The sequence below is a fragment of the Thalia democratica genome, chromosome 5 (genome assembly GCF_965202585.1).
Source record: "Thalia democratica chromosome 5, ktThaDemo2.hap1.1, whole genome shotgun sequence".
Classification (NCBI taxonomy): Eukaryota; Metazoa; Chordata; class Thaliacea; order Salpida; family Salpidae; genus Thalia; species Thalia democratica.
In genome coordinates this window covers 15,075,953-15,094,664 of record NC_139169.1, presented here as the reverse complement: position 1 = coordinate 15,094,664, position 18,712 = coordinate 15,075,953, and the positions used below count along the sequence as shown (strand labels likewise).

Below are 18,712 nucleotides of genomic sequence, written 5' to 3'. Positions count from 1 at the left end.
CAAAAAACATAAAACTTTAATGTCGATTATTTTTCTTATCTTAGAAGCTATTTAAAAATTTTTTATTTTATTTTAGAGAACGCACCTTTGTCTTTAATTAAAAAAAAAAATTTTTGGTTTGGGGTTGGAATTATTTAATGGGGTCCCTCCAAAAATAAAGGTTTTTTTTGGTTTTTTTTATTATTATTGTTTAGAACCAAAAATATATATATTTTTTTTTTCCCTTATTTTGCATGTTATTTAAACTCTTAAATGTTTATTTTTCGAATAATGTTAATATCTTTCACGATTTGGCCCAAAATCAAAATGATGTATATTACACTATCATTTGCCTTGGCCATTTCCTAGATTAAAAATTGATAAAAGGAAAAAAAAATTAATAAGAATGTGAATTACAACAAACTTAATTCAACTAAAGTAATTTAATTAAATTTGTTGTAATGCACATTCTTATTAATTTTTTTTTCCTTTTATCAATTTTTAATATAGGAAATGGCCAAGGCAAATGATAGTGTAATATACATCATTTTGATTTTGGGCCAAATCCTAAAAGATATTAACATTATTTATAAAATAACTATTTAAGAGTTTAAATAACATGCAAAATAAGGGAAAATAATAAAAAAATTAAAAAAAAATATATATTTTTGGTTCTAAACAATAATAATGAAAAAAACCAAAAAAAAACCTTTATTTTTGGAGGGAGCCCATGAAATAATTCCAACCCCAAACCAAAAATTTTTTTTTTCAAATTAAAGACAAAGGTGCGTTCTCTAAAATAAAATAAAAAAATTTTAGATAGCTTCTAAGATAAGGAAAATAATTGACATTAAATTTTTATGTTTTTTGAAAAATTAATAAATTTGCCTATAAAATTAACTTTGTGCTCGTCAAATAATTTACTGTAATCTGAATAACAGCTTGTACAAGACAAAATCTTTCAAAGATAAGAATAAAATTTTAAATTAGTTTTATAGTTGTTTAAAGTTTGACATGAACAAATCAGATGTATAAACTATTGGTTATGTTTTGTGTTGTGCTTAACTTTAGGTGAGCACGCTTTGGTTCAATGTAAAGGAATTATTCAGCTTTATTTTCAATGATTTTCTATTTTATTTTGAAGTTTATACATATTATTTATATTACTGAATGTAATTTTAGCTGGCACCTTAAGTGACTCTTATATAACAGTGTCATTTCAACAATGCAACTTTTAAACTTTTTGCATTCTTTTATTATTATGGTCTATGTATTATACATATCTGTATGAAGTTAATATAAATTAACTCGTTTTGTTAGGCTTTATTCAACTCCAACAATAGTGTCATTTCAAAATATATTTTACATAATTAGATAAATTAAACAAAAATTTTATAACAAAACAAGTATACTAAGTTCACACAGATATGTAACATACATAAAAAATAATGCTAAAAGAATGCAAAAAGTTTAAAAGTTGCATTGTTGAAATGACACTGTTATATAAGAGTCACTTAAGGTGCCAGCTAAAATTACATTCAGTAATATAAATAATATGTATAAACTTCAAAATAAAATAGAAAATCATTGAAAATAAAGCTGAATAATTCCTTTACATTGAACCAAAAAAAGTTTAAGAGTTGCATTGCTGAAATAAAACTGTTATATACAGTTGAGTAGTCACCCAAGGTGCCAGCTAAAATTATATTCAGTAATATAAATACATAAGCATGGCTTAGCCCTTATGTATTTCTTTTCAAAATAAAATTGAAAATCATTGAAAATAAAGATGAAAAATTCCTGTACATTGAACCAGAATGTGCTCACCTAAAGTTAAGCACAACCGTGTTTTTTTCTACTACAGTATTAATGCATATTTAGACACTAACTAAATGAAAAAATTGCTTGTTAAACTTCTCAACTTAAAACAACTTATTTTCTGTATATATGCTGAACACTTAGTTTTGATGTTGCAACGTTCAACTTTAAGAGCATTGAAACCTTTATTAATACCCCTACACTATTAAGTCATTTATATTTAATTTTCAACATGCCAAATTACTGCACAGGACAAAAAAAATTTTTAATATACCCTGTGCAGTAATTAGGACCTCAAAAAATATCATTTAGATCCAAACTTTAATTATACTTCAATTCCATTCTAAACACAAGTTTTTGTTTTTTACTTATAAATATATACTAGTAGTTTATTTGTAGTAGATAGCATAGCACTACCAACTCACTTAATAGTCAACGTTTAGCTTTGCAATCGGATAGATAGTCTAAAGATGTCAAAAACTTTCTCTCTTAAACTTGTAAAGAGCTAATGAAAAATAAATGGATTATACAGAATAAAATTATAGAAATAAACGTTTTATAATTGTAATAAAAGTAACACAAAGTTTGAACTAACACAGTTTCCTACAATTTGTCTTTTTTTTTTGTTAAGCTATGTAGTTGTGTTAGTATGTTTAAAAATAGTAAACATGTAGTTTTCTTTTAACACCAAATACAGTATTTAATACACTTGTTACAGTGATTTAAACTTTAAGTTTTTTAATGGACATTTTAAATGATTTAACTATTGTTGTTATTTTTACGAGTATTTATTTAAAGTTTACTTTTACAATCATTATGCATTAAACGATTAAAAATGCAATATTAATCAGATTTTAAGTCATTTCTACTTTTTTGTAGATACTTGACTATATCACCAAACATGCAATATGGATCAGGGGTGTATGACATGCCCAGGAACTATCACACAACTCCGGTGCCTCGCATGAGACCAGAGGCTTATGACATAGCAGGCAAGCATGTGGGAAAGGGAATGTTTTCATGCCTCAACCAGCCAAAACCAAGCTACACGTTCTCAAGTTTGTATTATTATATGAACGCTGTTGATAAATTACTTGAATTAAAATATTTTGCACCTTAAAGTAGTATCAGTTTGATTTAAGTTTTTATGTGACTGATAAAATATAGCTCAAAATGATGTAATGCTTTTTTTAATGTACAAACACCTAAAAAATAACTAGTAACTAATATTTGATAAAACGTTTAGTTAAATTTATTTTGTTCACTTTTGGTGTTTGAATATTTAGAAAATAATGAATTTATACTAAATAGTGTTATGCTATTTAACCATCTTATATTTGACTCTTTTGGATATTAGTTTAGCATAATTTTATGAAGTGTTTCCTAAGGTAGAAGTTACTAAGTTTTCAAAAACTTTTGATTTAGTCAGTATAAAGTTCTGTTTATACTAAGTTACTTTTAATTAAAATCTCACAAATATTTACCAATATTTATTTTTAATGATCTTAGTTAACATATATTAAAACTATTTATAAATTATTAAACAGTTTTTAATTAAGAAATTTAAGATGTAACTATGTTTATAATATTGATTCTTGTTGAGTACATCACTAAACTATTTTTCAAATGACAAATGAAAAAATTTTGAAGCTTTATAGTTAGAACAACCAAAACTTTTGATAAGAATGTGATATTGGGCACTTGTTTACTAAGTATTTCATACTTATGAAACACTTTTATATTACAAAAACTTATCTATGTTTATATTTTTACACCAGACCAGCCACAGCAAAGTATGGAGGGTGGTCCGATGAGACACGCTGGTGTCAGGTCACCGATTGTTGTGGACCCAATATACAACGGTGGCAAGTATTCAAACAGAAGCGCCAGGCCCGTGCCCAGGGTCAAGGCGGAAGCAAGTGAGATTGCTGAGAAGTCAAAAGGATGCATGGACGTCCTATTTGCCAACTATGGGAAGCCTGATCCAGGTTTGAAAGCAATAAATATTGGTCAAAATTTGTTTAGCAAGTACTTATTTTTTGACATGCTTTAATGTTTTCTATGATATCTATAAATAAAGTGAAGGTGTTCTGTATTTTTGAAAATTTGAAAACTGTCACTTGAGTTTTTTGTATGTTGCAAACATTTACTAGTTTCCCAAAGAAAAAACAATTCAAAGTTAAGGGCATAGGGGGGTAAATACCCTTTTTCGGTTTTTGATCTTATTTTATATAGTTTTTACTAAGCTAAAAAATGCTTTTTACAGATTTAAAAAATTCAAAGTAGCTTTTGAGATATAGCCGGTCAAAGTCAGAGCCAACCATAGGTTCCTTATGGGACGCGCAAACTGAAACAGCAAAAATAGACTATTTCACTAAAAATCTATCTTCTTCTACGTTTTTTGAGATAACTACCTAAAACTTTCAGGAAATGTTCCTTGCTATATTTAGAAAATTCTGTTATAAGGAATTAAAAAAAATAAAAAACAAAAACTTTACATAAAAAATAAACAAAAAAAAAACAGTTATTTTTTTGTTTTTTTGTTATAAAATTTTTATTTTTAATTTTTTTTAATTCTGTTCCTACAGAATTTTCTAAATACTGCAAGGAACATTTCCTGAAAATTTGAGGTAGTTATCTCAAAAAACGTAGGAGGAGATAGATTTTTAGTGATTTCTAGTTATTTGCCGTTTTAGTTTGTGCCTCCTATAAGGATCCTATTGTTGCCTCCGACTTTGACCGGCTACATCTCAAAAATTATTTTGAATTTTCAAAATCCGTAAAAAGCATTTTTTAGCTTAGTAAAAACTATATAAAATCAAATCAAAAACTAAAAAAGGGTGTTTCCCCCATATGCCCTTAATGTTTTAGAGTAGCTTATATAACAACTTAGTGTTAATTGTATTAAAATAGGGAACTATGGGCTTATTTTTATTTTATTTAATATTTAAATAAAACCTAACTAAGTACATTATTCATTCAAACTTTTACATATAATATTTATTAATATTCTACATACATTTTATTTGTTTTCTATTAAAACAACTTTACAAAGTTTTCAATCATACTTATATTCTATTAGGGTGTTTCTATACTAATCAGTTTGTATTAGGTTATAGAGGGTGGCCAAGGTATTTTCTGTACAAAGTAATAAAATAGCTTTTATTCAAAGTTTTAATGTGTTACTATAGTTCTTTTTATATAGAATTATTAATTTTCATTCAACTTTTGAGATGTAGTCAGTTTTTTAAAAGATAAAAACACTTGCATGTAGACTGCAACTTTTTCAAATTTTAAATTTTCATGGGCATAAACAATCACTAAAAGTTCATATATATTTTATTTTGTGTGCTAAAAGCTTTAAAAGTTTTCAGGAACTATACATTTAGTAGTTTGAAAGCTTTAGTAGTATAAAAACATGTTTTGGATTATAAAATGTTCAAGCAATTAAAACAATAAAGTCCAAAAAAGTTCTCATTTTCCCAAAATTAAGAAGTTCTGCATGTAATTAAAAAAAAATAAATAACTGAAAAATTTAAGTTTTAGGAAAAATTTATGAGAAAATAAATTTCTAATATTTTGTTCACTTTCCCTTTTGTAACTTTTTTAACTCATCGACTTTGATCTTAAAGTTACTTTGAATTTTCTTAAAAAATATTTAGTAGCTATGAAAAAACCAACGAAACAACACCAAATTGTAAGAAACAATTAGGACCCCTTTTTTGGCCTTGAACGTTTGTATAAACCAAAACATATAGTAAAAGTATTCACTTAATTAACCAGTGTTAACAACACTAGAGAAATAAGTAGGTATTTTAAACTAACAATGAATCATAAGTTAGTCTCATATTAGTGATGAAAAAATTGCATATGTATGTTTATTTATTAATTTTTGTAAAAATTAGCTACTATGTTAACTAATAAGAATAACTTTGAAAATGGATATATCTGTTTGTTTATAGTAAAATAACATATTAATAACTTGTTTACATTAAAGTTAACTTTACCATAAAACTAAAGCTTTATAGTATTATATTATTAGTTTCATTATAAAATATCATTGTTATATATGACGAAATGTTTTGCTTTGTTGAGTTAATAAAATTTCTGTGATTACATTTATTTGGTTCAGCTACTTGACAAACAGTATTTCAAGCCTTTTTACAGCAATTTGTATTTAACAAATTTCTTGAAATATATTTGATTTTAAAGTTTTTTACTTCTTTAATAAGTTGAACTGTTATAAGACAACATAAATAATAAGTTTCACGTTATAAAAGAGTTAAAACGTTTCAGTTTGTTTATAATTAATTTTTTATAGTCAGCTTTTTAACTATAAATATTAATTTTAAATTGTAAAATATTATTATTATTAATATTATTAGTTATATTTTATTTGTAGGTTTTCAAATATGTTATGTATTTTTAAATGTTTAAGCAATTAAGTTGTCAGGTATTTTTTTGATATTTAGATTTTCAAATATTCTTTTTTATAACATTTTAGTTGCCAGTCAAACTTGTATACAGCTAGTAATATATAAGCTACAAAGTTTTGCTATAAGTCGTAAGCTATACTTTTTAGCAATATTGTCACAGTGTGTTATGCAAACAAATTTTTTAAATCATTCCCGAAATTAAAATTAAATTTCAATTTAAAAACAAAATCAAACTCCCTTAAGTTAACAACAGTGGAAAAAAAATTATATGAAAAAGTAAAATTAATATTATCAAACATCTAAATAAAATTATCTAACAGCAATAGTCAACAACACGATAGAAGGTGACATTGATCATCGCGCAGAGGGTCCGATGAAAAAGGCGGGAATAAGGGCGCCCATACTGGCAGACCCCATATACAAGGACAACTACACGGGGAGAACCCCCAAACCGAGGATGAGGGTGACTGCGGAGGCGGAGGAGGTTTATAACAAGAGCAGGGGGGTGGTTGGTAGGTTGATGGAGGACCCCGTTGTCAGGTACGATCATCGACCCCAGACTGGTACGTTTGATTTTATGTTGATATATTACATACTTACTTACAAGATATACTGCCGCACAATCAAGCTATGAAAGTCGTTTTTTAAATAGTTTTGATAATTTTCCAAAGCTTTTTGATAAACTCAGGATGTTTTTTCTTCAATTCTAGTTACTGTAAGTATGTTTTGGATAAATTTATATTTGTATTAAAACTTGTTTTTGCTTTCAATTTCCACAAGCAAACTTTTGAATAGTTGAAAATTTTTGGTACGCTTGGGCATTGTTTTTATGTTTTTTTTCAAAAATTATAATATAGTTAGTTTAATCATGGACTTTAGATTAGTATGTTTGATATATAAATATAATTATAGCATACACAATACAATCTTCTAAAATTGAAACACTGTTTCCGTGTGTATCAAACTTCTTTGGGAATATTTTTTTTAAATTAAACATATAAAAGATAATATAATAATAATATTTGTAATTTAACTTTTACGAGCATTGACCACAGACTAGCTTGTTTGATATTATGTTTATTATATTACGTGCTATGATGTAATATTATAATATGTTGTCGCACACTCAAGCTATTCAAGTCAGCTTTTAAAAAGTACGAAATGTTTTTAAAACTTTTTGATAAACTTAGAATTTTTTTATAAGTTCTAGTTAGTCTAAACATGCTTTGGCAAAACTTGTAGTTTTTTTAGGAACTTGAATAAGATAAATTAAATCAGTTACCAATTCAGTTTCACTTAATAAATTGTACAAAAATAAAAAAACCAAACAAAGTTATTAAAATATTGTACCACGTTTAAGAATACTCTGTTTGTCAAAAATTACAGCGTTTCCCTGTGTTAGTTTAACTACACAGCTCTACAAACTGGTCTTTAGGAATTTAATATTAACTTAAAAACTGACAACTTAAAAACTGACTTTATAAAAAGATGCATAAAGCATGTTAATGTTTTTATTTTCGTATATGTTGATTAGCGAAAAAAATACAACCACTGACCATAATGAAGTTTGTTGGTATATATTAATATATTGTTAATATATTAATAATTTACAATTAACAAAATTAGTTCAACTTTATTGGTGTCGTATTAGTTTGTTTAAAATCTTTTTTTAGTCTATTGTTTAACTTCAAGATAACTAATATAAAATTTAAACTCAACTAAAATAATATATTTTTTGTATTTACATTGCTAATACTTTTATAACTCATCAAATTTCATGTAAAATGAGCTTACTAAAGAATATAAGGAATTTGGGAAAAAGTGAACTAACTTTAGAATTGTCAAAATTTACCCTAAGGAATTAAATATAATAATTTATTTTATACAGTTGTATTTCAATTTACAGTTAAACAGCTTAAAACGTTTTCTATATATTAAGTTAAACTATTAATAATTCAGTCCTACAACTAGATTAATGAATTTTTTCCCAACTGCTATTATTTTACAAAATAACTTCATAGTCATTTTGAAAAAAAAATTGAATAAACCAATTTAATTTTACTTTAAGTCAAATTTTTCAACAAATTAAGTATTAATATTTTTATTTGTCATATAAAATATTTGTTGTTTTCTAAAAGTTTACAAGTCTTAATATGACCAGGTCAAAAACATGTTGAACTTTTATTTCAACGCCAAATAATTATTAATTCAAATCATTATTAGGCAAGTTATGACATGCGTACTTAACTACTTCTTAACAACAACTTCAACACTCCTTAGTACATTGTTTGCTCAATGTTTTTGTTGCGTTAAGAAAACATTCACTTGCAAATAGTGTTGGAAATTTGAAACTAAAGTTTTATTAAGAATATTAGTTGAACCATAAATAAAATTAAATATACTTGTACTTCTTTTTTGTCAATTTTCTAAGTGTGATATGTTTGTATAAATATTTTGGTCAATTTTTCTGTTACTAGTTCTTCTCACATACTTATCAGAACACAATTGAACTGATTGTTTATATTTTATTATTTACTTTTGGCATAAACACAATTGCCTTAAATATTAATCATATAGTAAACAGTTATTTTCTTTAAACATTTTGATAAGCTTACTTTCTGGTGTGTACAATTTACAACAAAAACTTTTTAATTCGTTTACATTGCAACATTAGAAAAAAAAGTTTTGTAATTATGTTAATTTATGATTATTTTATGAATATTATTTAGCAAGAAACAAATTTTTGTTCAATAAAGTACTCCCTTATAGAACTTTTTTCAGTTTTTATAAACCTTAGCTGATGAACTCTTTTTTTCATTTAAAAAAATAAGCACATAATTTGGGTTTTATAAGTCAAGTCAAAATATTCTTATTGTCTTTACTTTGGAAACGTTAGTTTTGCTTCTAAAAATATTTTTTTAAACTATAAACTTTAATTAAAGCTTTTTAGAGTTCATATTTTTGTTAGTGATGTACCGGACCCACAATTTCGTGTCCGGCCGGACCCGGATCTGGACTTTTTTTCAAATTAGAATCCGGCCAGAACCGGATCCGGACTTTTTTTTTCAAATTAGAATCCGGCCGTAACCGGATCCGGACTTTTTTTTCAAATTAGATTCCGGCCGGAACCGGATCCGGACTTTTTTTTCAAACTAGAATCCGGCCGGATCCGGATATCAGACAAAAATAGCAATATCCGGCCGGACCCGGATAGTGAGTCCGGTACTTCACTAGAAGAAACTAGCCTGGGTCAGAATGAGGTTTTTAAAAACTGAAAAAAGAGAACTTTAATCTAATAATAAGTAGAACAGCTAGCCACAAGGTTTACAAATTTAGGTGTTATTTACAATTAAAAATCTAAAATCAAGTTCTTGAACAAAATACACTAGAAAATTACAAAATATTGAAAACTGGATCAGCTCAAACTCATTCAAAATCTAAAAGAAAACTAGCCTGAGTTTTTATGAAAAACTAAACTAGCCTGAGGCAGTCCAAGATTTTCTAAAATTCCCAAAAAATTTCAAACTAGCAGGGTTGCCACTGTTTAAGTCAATAAAACTAGCTAGAGTGCTTATAAACAAGCCTGATTTAGAATAAGGTTTTTAAAAACTGAAAAAATTACTTTAATCTAATAATCAGTAGAACAGCTAGCAAAGGTTGACAATTTGGTAGTAAAGTTGCGGACTGATTGTGGTACACTTAACTTATTAGTACTACCCGTCATAATTAAACCCTACCTTATTTAATTAATATCTAACAAGTACTAGATTCTAACTGAGACTACTTTCTATAATCAGACACGACAGTTTTGAGTGATGAATCTTTTATATAAAACACAACAAGAAATACTAGCATATACAAAATTATTAATTACTTTGGTAACACTTTAAAAACTGGAAGCTAATTAAATCTATATCAAAAGACTTAAAACAAAAAACTATAAATTAAATAAAACTTTTAGTAAACAAGAAACTGTAAAATTTTTAATAAACTATTAAACTAAAAACCTGGCTTAAATATTTAAGCAATTAAACACCTGTTCAAATATTCACTTTTAAAACAAAACACTACTTACAATAAGCATTCACAAAAACGTTCAAGATATTTTCAAGCTACACACCAAACTAACTAACTGCTTACATATAAACTGCCTGTCATGTTCTGATGTTTTGTTGCATCAGTATTTAGTTTGAAACATTTCGTCATATGATTCTCATTGGCTCGTACATTCAACCGTATTAACTCTAAATATTCTTTGAGCTCAATTTTAAACAATAAATAATGCAAGTATTCATTCCAAATTTTTCAATTTTACAACATATGTAAAGAGTTGCATTTCATGAAATGTTTATTTCATAGTTTAAATGTAAACAAATGTAAATTAGTCACGTGTACAAAATGAGCCAATCACGGTAGGTGTTTAATTTTAACTGACGAAAATGACTCTTATTAATTTACACAGGGTTTGTTTTTGAAAAAATACTTTTCAGTATGCTCTTTTTTACTAACTAGATCCGGGTCCGGCCGGATCTCTGTTAGGATCCGGCCGGACCCGGATCCGGACTTTTTTTTTAAATTAGAATCCGGCCGGATCCGGATAACAGACAAAAATGGCAATATCCGGCCGGACCAGGATAGTAAATCCGGTACATCACTATTTTGTCAACAATGCTAAACAATAATTATTTTAAGTATAAATTGTTATATAACTAAATCTAAATAGGAATGCAAAATAACCTGGAAAAACTGAAATTTTAAACTGTTTTTAAATTTAGAATTACAAAAATTTGATTAGATGCAAAAAATCTATCATAAACATTAAAAAACATATATAAAGTAGGTTTAAAGTATATTTTCAATGTTGTTATACTATTTAAGGCAAATTTCTTTTATCTTAATTTAGTTTTATACTAATATGGACCAAAAAACTTGCTTTTTAAAAACGTTGAAAAAGCTTTAAAAACCTGGAAAAAATTTACAAAGAATTTTTGGCAACCCTTTGTATAGTACAACTGCTTCAACTTTGAATGTAATTATGTTAAAAAAACGGCGTGTCAGTCTTTCGTAATTCGAATTTATCAACCTCTGGGATTTTGACATGAAAGTCAGTTTGTAAGATATCAGAGGTGAGACAGCCTACGAGTAACCGTTGGGTACTGGCAACCGTTAGGTCTCCCCTTTGGTCAGACTTCCCAATCTCACCCGAGTTCTACGCAGCCCCTTGCGTATTTTTGCTTAAGGAGTTAACGCCCGTCCAGTAAACACGGTACTGGCGGGATTCGAACCCGCGACTTAACTCCACACCGCGCTTGGCAGTCGGCGCAGTAACGCCTCGAACCATTCTGCCTCGCGTTAATTTAAGAATTTGTGAGCTTATATAGTTAAAATACTTATATTCCTCATTTTTTAAAGTAATTAAAATGAATTTAAAATTTTTATTTAAAAAATAGCACTTTGAGAAAAAGCGCTCATTTTATTAAATATTTTTGTTAATATAAATATTTACAATTAAACACAATTAAGCCTTGCAAAAAAAAACTGTAATTAAACAATTAAAACAAAAAAAAAAGAAAAAAACTAGAATTTAAAAAAAAAGTTTTAAAACCTGAAATTTTAAATTTTTTTACATTTTAGGTAACGAAACTTTGATAAGTTACGAAAAATCTATCATACTAATAAAAAAGTATTCGTATCATTAAAATTATTTTTACTAAAAAACACATTTAAAGTAGCTTCTTTTCAGTTTTGGTATATTATTTAAGATTTTTAAACATATAAACATCCAGTTCTAGTTTTTCTATCACTATTTCAAAGTATAACTTTAAAATACTTTTGTAAACATTACATTTGTAAACTAATTATTATACTTCAACTATTTATAACCGTTTTATATTAATTTAATCCACATTTTGATTATCAACTTAATTACAAACATTTTCCCAGTTTCGCACCCTGGAGTAAGGAGTTCCGTGTTTCCCCAACAAAAATCCCCTTCAAAGAACCACACTTCAGCGAACTACAAGCGCATCCGCCAGATAGCGCAGAAGAGCAGAGACAAGGAGGGGGATTCACCGAAAGCGACGCCGGTGAAGGCGCTGTGGAAATCCCCCAACTACGAGAAAGTCGAGAGCAAGGTGAAGCCTTTCATGCAGGTTTGTGTTGTTTTGTGCAATTTATATGCAGGAACATGTAAAAATAAACGTAATTTTCCGGTTTTCTTTAAAGTATATTGTCTGCAAGTTTTTAGGGATTAAAGCTTAGTAAGGTACTTGTATTGGAACTAAGATGTTAGAAATTAATATTTTATGTTGTCAACATTGATTTAAAATGAATGTAATCGTTTTTATCTCGTATTAGTGTTGCCAAAAAACCTGGAATCGTGGAAAAACCTGAAATTCGAGAAATTTAGTAAAAAAACTGGAATTTTGAACAAAAATCACTATAAACTTGAAATTTTAAACAAATTTTAAATGTAAAGTAGTAAAATTTCGATTTGACACAAAAAATCTATCGTATAGATAAAAGTTTTTTTTGTCATCATCAAAAATTTTTTAATAAAAAAACACTTTTCGAGAAGCTTTAAGATATCTTTTCTATGTCGATTATACTATTTAACACTGTGTTTTGCGAACGGGTCAAAATTGCACGAGGTTACTAAATTGCACGAGGAGACTAAATTGCACGAAGATAAAATTGCACGAGGGCTTAAAACTGTACGAAGATAAATTAACACAACAACAAATTTACACGAGGGTACAAAATTGCACGAAGACAGTTTTGCACTAAGGGTCAATTTTGCACGAGTTACAGTTTTGCACGAGAGTAGCAAACAGTAAAAAATGAATACTTTAGAAAATAGAAAAAAAACTAAAAGATAAAGTAGTAAAAAAATACCGAACGAGGGTAAGGGTTAGGGGTAACAGTGATAGTAAAATAAAAAAACTTTGTTAATTTAAAAACGATAATTAAAATTACCAAAAAATTTAAAAATAAAAAGAAATAACAATTTCAACCCGTGAAAAGGTGTCTCCGTTCAAAATTTCCTGCACGTACAAAAAAGTCTTCGTTCAATTTTTTACGCTCGTGCAAATTTGACAGGTGCCCTAGTTTTTTATCTTAAACTTAATTTTAAACTAAAAATAGACCCTAAAAGGTGTAACTTTGAAAACCTAGAGGAAATTTCGAAAACCTGGGCAAATTTGCCAAAACATTTGGCAATCCTGTATTATTCTGTTAATTTTTTTCTAGTCTTAGTTTCAAAATTTATTAGCTATATTTTGTTTTGCTTAATCTTTAGCTGATTCAAACAAATATTTTATTTATAAATGATTAAACTTTCAACGCATAGTATTTACAATTTTACTAAATCAAAAAATAAATATACAGAGTCAACCGCAAGCACCGAGACCATCTTCGGCGGCTTCTAGCGGCTCGAGCAGACCTTCAACACCAACTAGAAAGGTTTGAGAGTAATAATATAAGTTTTAATTAGCTAACAACTACGAAGGCTACTATAAATATTTTCCACTTTGCTGAATTTTTTAGAGTAAGGTAAAAAATATTACTAATCACTTCGTTGATTAAGGAATTACAACTTTTCATTTGAACACATTTTATTTTCACAGCCAGTGAACTTCGTGGCGAGGAACGCTCGATCTGCGAAGACACACGAACTGAGAAGATCAAGATCCCAGCAAGCTCTCCATGATTCCATGACTAATTACAAGCAGGGACTTGACAACTACAAGAAGAATGTAAAGGGAAAAACACCCATATAGTTGGTACTTTGTTTGTTGTCAATAGTATTCAAGTTTTTCAATTCTCTTTCATCATTTAAATATTCAAACAGTTTACAAACGCGCCAGCGTGAGTGGCAGGCAGAGGAGATAGAAAGGTTGAGGAATGAACCTGATCCTACCGTGCCTGAAAATCACGTGGTTCTTCCTGAACAGGAGAGAAGGGAAACCTTGAACAACCTCAAAAAATGTGCGTTGAATGTTTGTGTTAAGTATTTCAAAGTAACACTATGATGAAAATATTTGTAAAACTTAACTATTCTTTAAAAGCAATAAAATTGTATGTTTTAATGATATTAGTCAAGTAGTAATATATTAGGATTAAAAAATCTATGTTATAAAAGACACTAAACATAAATTGAAAAAATTGTGTGCATAACTAAAATTGTGTCATTAGACGGGCCCTAATGAAGAAGAATAAAGTAAATCTTGAGATATACGTTAAATTTACTGACTTATAAAGGTTAACAGCAATAAAGTTTATTTTTTGATATTCAAATCAGACGGGATAACCGAAGCAGAGTATGATTTGTTTCTGAAGAGGGAAACTGCAAAACAACAGTTATCAAAAATAATCCCTGAAGATCTGCAAGTTTACTTGGATCTAGTGTACATCTCAGACGGATCCATACAAGTCACTCCACGATCAGACTTACAACCTCATATTAAGGAGTTCGCGCGTAAAAAATGCGACGTCATAAACGAAGTAATGGCGGGAAAAACTGAACAGCCAATCAAATCGAAGGATTTGAACAGAAAGTTCAACATAAAAACAAAGAACAAGAGTCCAGTGTACGTGTACGCTCCAAAACAAGTGGACAACTCAATTCACTACCACAGCCACTTACACTCGAGACCACTTACAATGTGGGGTATGCACTCGAGACCACCAACTGGGTTGCATAGGCCCAAGATGGACCACCACAGGCCGGTGACCAGGTACCGAGACAGAAGTCATAGGGAAGTTGAAAGTTACAATGACAGAAGCAACAGGGCAGTAGATAGGTACCAGGCTGCGGACAGAATGGCAGTAGATGGGTACCAAACTGCAGGTCACCAAAGAAAAACCGTTAATTTTGACGAAAGCGGTTTGGAACAAGAAGCAGAAAATATTGAAGAAAATGTTGATGAAATTTCGAACGTTGAAGATCAAATGGTTCCGGATGAAGAGGAACAAGTTGATCGTGACGTAATAGAAGATGCTCATGACGTTGCGCAAGACGATTATGACTTAACAAATGAGTACAGAATGACTAGGAAGTTGGCGACTACTTACCAGAACCACTTCGGCAACACTGAGGTGAAATTTTGTGGTAGAAAAAAAATCTGATGAAAAAAATTGATATAAGATCGCAGGATTTCAGATATTAGTGTTTTTAATGTAAAACCAATGTAAATATTTTAATCGATTATATAGTATATCTTTTACTTATATCTGTCACATTCCTAGAAATTTACAGTTTGTTCATATGAAAAAAATACTTTTTTATAGGTTTAGAGTAGTATTTAGGTCACTGTATAAATAAATTATAGAAAGTAATTTCTGACAATTTACAACTATAATAAAAACTTTAAAGTTTATAAAAGTAAAAAAGTTAGACTAACATTAAAATTGGCATATTGTTAGGTTTTAAAAGTTGTTGAAAATCTGTCCTTTGTAGTTAAAGTTTTTTTGCATATAGCTTTAGTTTATTGTAAAATGTTATTAATAAATAAAAATACTATTTGATAAAAGTATAAAATAGGTTTATTTTGTCAAATATAAAAATGGAACAGTTTAACGTGTCCAAATTTTGTAAAAAATTAAAAGCTTATAATTTCAGCTTAGGCTAGCTAAAGTTTGAAAAAAAATCAAATCCTTCTAACTTTTAAGTTTCCTTTGTAGTTTTTAGCAAAACTGTTGGAAAATAATTGGTTAAATTTCTTTAATTTAGCATTATGACTTGAGGAAAAAAATTGGGAAAAGTTTTAATGTTTTCTAATTTGAATTCACTTAAATAATTAGAAGATTTAATTTACTTAAATCTTAGTGCTTAATTTTCAGTAAAGTTAATAGTATTTATTTTTTACTTATGATTTTATTGATTAATGCAAAGTTTTGATTACAAGGCATGCACTTCAATGTCGATATAAAGTTTTATGAAAGCATAAAACTTTAAAAAAATATGCTTTTATCTCAGTAAAAATAGTTATTAGTTAGAAATACTTGTAGCTTTCTGGTCCTGCGATCATGTGATTTATTAGAAAGAAAACTGTTTGATTTTTAGAAAGTATCTGGTAATTATTTACATGCTTGAAAATAAGTGGTAATTATTTACATGCTTGGATAGTTTCATGTTATTTTTCTGCTTAAAACATTCACAAATGCATATACTTTACCCACAAATCGAGGAAATTAAATTAATTTAGGTTTGGAAGCATATAAAATAATGATTTTACATTCTGATATCTATAAGTTAAAGTTAACTATTCTTACTATGTTGCTATCACATCATGTCATAAGTCAAACGTTTTTTTTTTTTGTGAAAAATTTTCATGAACAAAATGGTTTATTGAATTTTAATGCACATTTACTTGTTTAAGTTAGTGCTTTGCAGGCAAAATAATATTAATTTTCTTTTTTTTTTATTTTTATATATACACATAAATAGTTTAAATAAAATCCAGTTTTTATATAAAGTGAAATCGTTAAAACTTGATTATAAGTATTTGTAGAATTTGTTTGTATTTTATTAGCTTATTTTACTTCAATCACCTGAAAGTCTTTTATTTTTCAAAAAAAAAATTTTTTAAGACATCATTCATTTAATTGTTTTAGTGATCTAGTAGTTTGGTTTGAATATCATGAAAATATAGTATTTAAATTATTTTTGATTTGTTAGTTTAATTTGCAAATGATTCATTTCTTTTAGATTATTAGCACTACAATTGCGTTCCATAACATTAATTTAGGTAATTGTTTTTTTTTTAAGTACCCTAAACTTTCAGCATAAAAAAGAACACAAAAGTTTAAATATTTTGATAATAAAATAAACTATCAGTCGAAAGCTAACAATTTTATATATTTAAAAATAATTTATAAAAACTAAGGTATTTTTTATTTGCTATTTCTTATGTAAATAGGATACTACAATCAAGTTTAGCAACAAATTTTGCATGAAAGTTTAGAAAAATAAACTACAAAAAGTACATTATAACAAGACAACAATTATACCATTATCATTATAGATTTAGTCTTAAATTAAAAACAACAATTAACCAAGTAAGTGGTTTTAACTACAACCAGATTTAAAATGTTAAGATACAATAATAAACATTATTTTTATTCAATTAAGTATAGTTATGTGCCTTAAGTAAAAAAGAATGCTCAATTTACTGGGATGTAAAGAGCTTATTTAAATAGATTTATGCAAATTGTATATTTGTATATTTTGCATAAATATATTTATTTAAGTAAAAAATTTCGTTTTTCAGTATAACAAAAACCATTGCAATATTCTTTAAATATGAAAAAAACTTATTTAAAAAAAAAAATTATACTTAACAATAAAGTTATTGGAGCAAAATATAAATTTTAAAAAATGTTTATTTTAAATCTCAATAATAAATACTGAAAAGATGTATATAAAAAAAATTTAATATTAACACAACAGTATACAAGTAGTTTCTCAAGTATTCAAAGCCAAAATTATTTTGGAGTAGTGGATATTGAAACGTAAAAAAAATAAACAACAGTGTATCTTCAACAAAAAATCTTAAAGAAATGTTTGTAGCAGTCAAAATAATAATAATAAACTATAAACAATCTTCAAACAGCACAACAAGAACTCCTACAACAACTACGACTTCTACCCGTCCGTTCAGAAGACTCTGTTGGAGTTAAGCGGAGGAAATTGGAGTTAGAAAGGAGGATTTCGGAAGTCGATGAGGCAATACTAGTGTTCAGTAAATCACGTGTCTTTGTTAGAATTGATCAGTGAAATTATTATTTTTATAAGTATTATATAGTTTTATATACAGTAATTAGTATTATATACTAATTTTCAAAATATTTTTTTCTTAATTTTCTTCAATAACCTTCATATACTTTGCTTTTTGTTGAAACTTTTTCAATCAAGTTACTTTTAATGATATATCAGTAAGTTAGTTTATGTCTTTTCGTATATTTTTCCAATTACATAGTTTTTTTATCTATCTTGTAATCTTTTTCTCGTAATTATTTTTTTATTATGTCTGATCAGTGAACTAAAACTAATATTGTTTTAAAAGGTAAAAAAAACATTAATATGAAATGTGTGTTCGTCATTTAGTTTAGCTTGATGCGATATAATTTTTTTTATTTTACTTTTTCAATGGTTTTAAGGATATTTTGTGCTTTATTAACAAAATGATTGAGTCTTAAATTTTATTTTGTAAGTTTTATATGTAACTCACTAACTTTATTTACACGATTTATATTATACTAAGTTTGTTACCTTTTTCACTGATATTTTTACTTTCTTTTTGTTTTACTTGTATCAAAGATTAGTTGTTCCTGATTTGGTTAATATTTTTTTTAAAGTATCTATGAATTAAAAATAAATTTTAAATTTTATACATCGTATTTTATGCAAAATTGTTTTATTTTTTTTAATTAAAATATGTTTTAGAAAACTAATCAAGCTAAATAGAAGCTTTATTAAA

General features: G+C 27.3%; 1 protein-coding gene across 1 annotated transcript; it reads left to right on the top strand.

The window, feature by feature from the left end:
* The first annotated feature begins 2,685 nt into the window (after window positions 1-2,685).
* On the top strand, window positions 2,686-18,311 carry LOC145835853 (enkurin domain-containing protein 1-like). Its single transcript, XM_082943592.1, has 8 exons — window positions 2,686-2,855; window positions 3,576-3,785; window positions 6,554-6,796; window positions 12,177-12,385; window positions 13,620-13,694; window positions 13,859-14,010; window positions 14,083-14,219; window positions 17,846-18,311. Exons 1-8 carry the CDS (start codon window positions 2,699-2,701, stop codon window positions 18,007-18,009), a joined length of 1,347 nt encoding a protein of 448 aa, XP_082799718.1. The 5' UTR covers window positions 2,686-2,698; the 3' UTR covers window positions 18,010-18,311.
* Window positions 18,312-18,712: the final 401 nt, after the last annotated feature.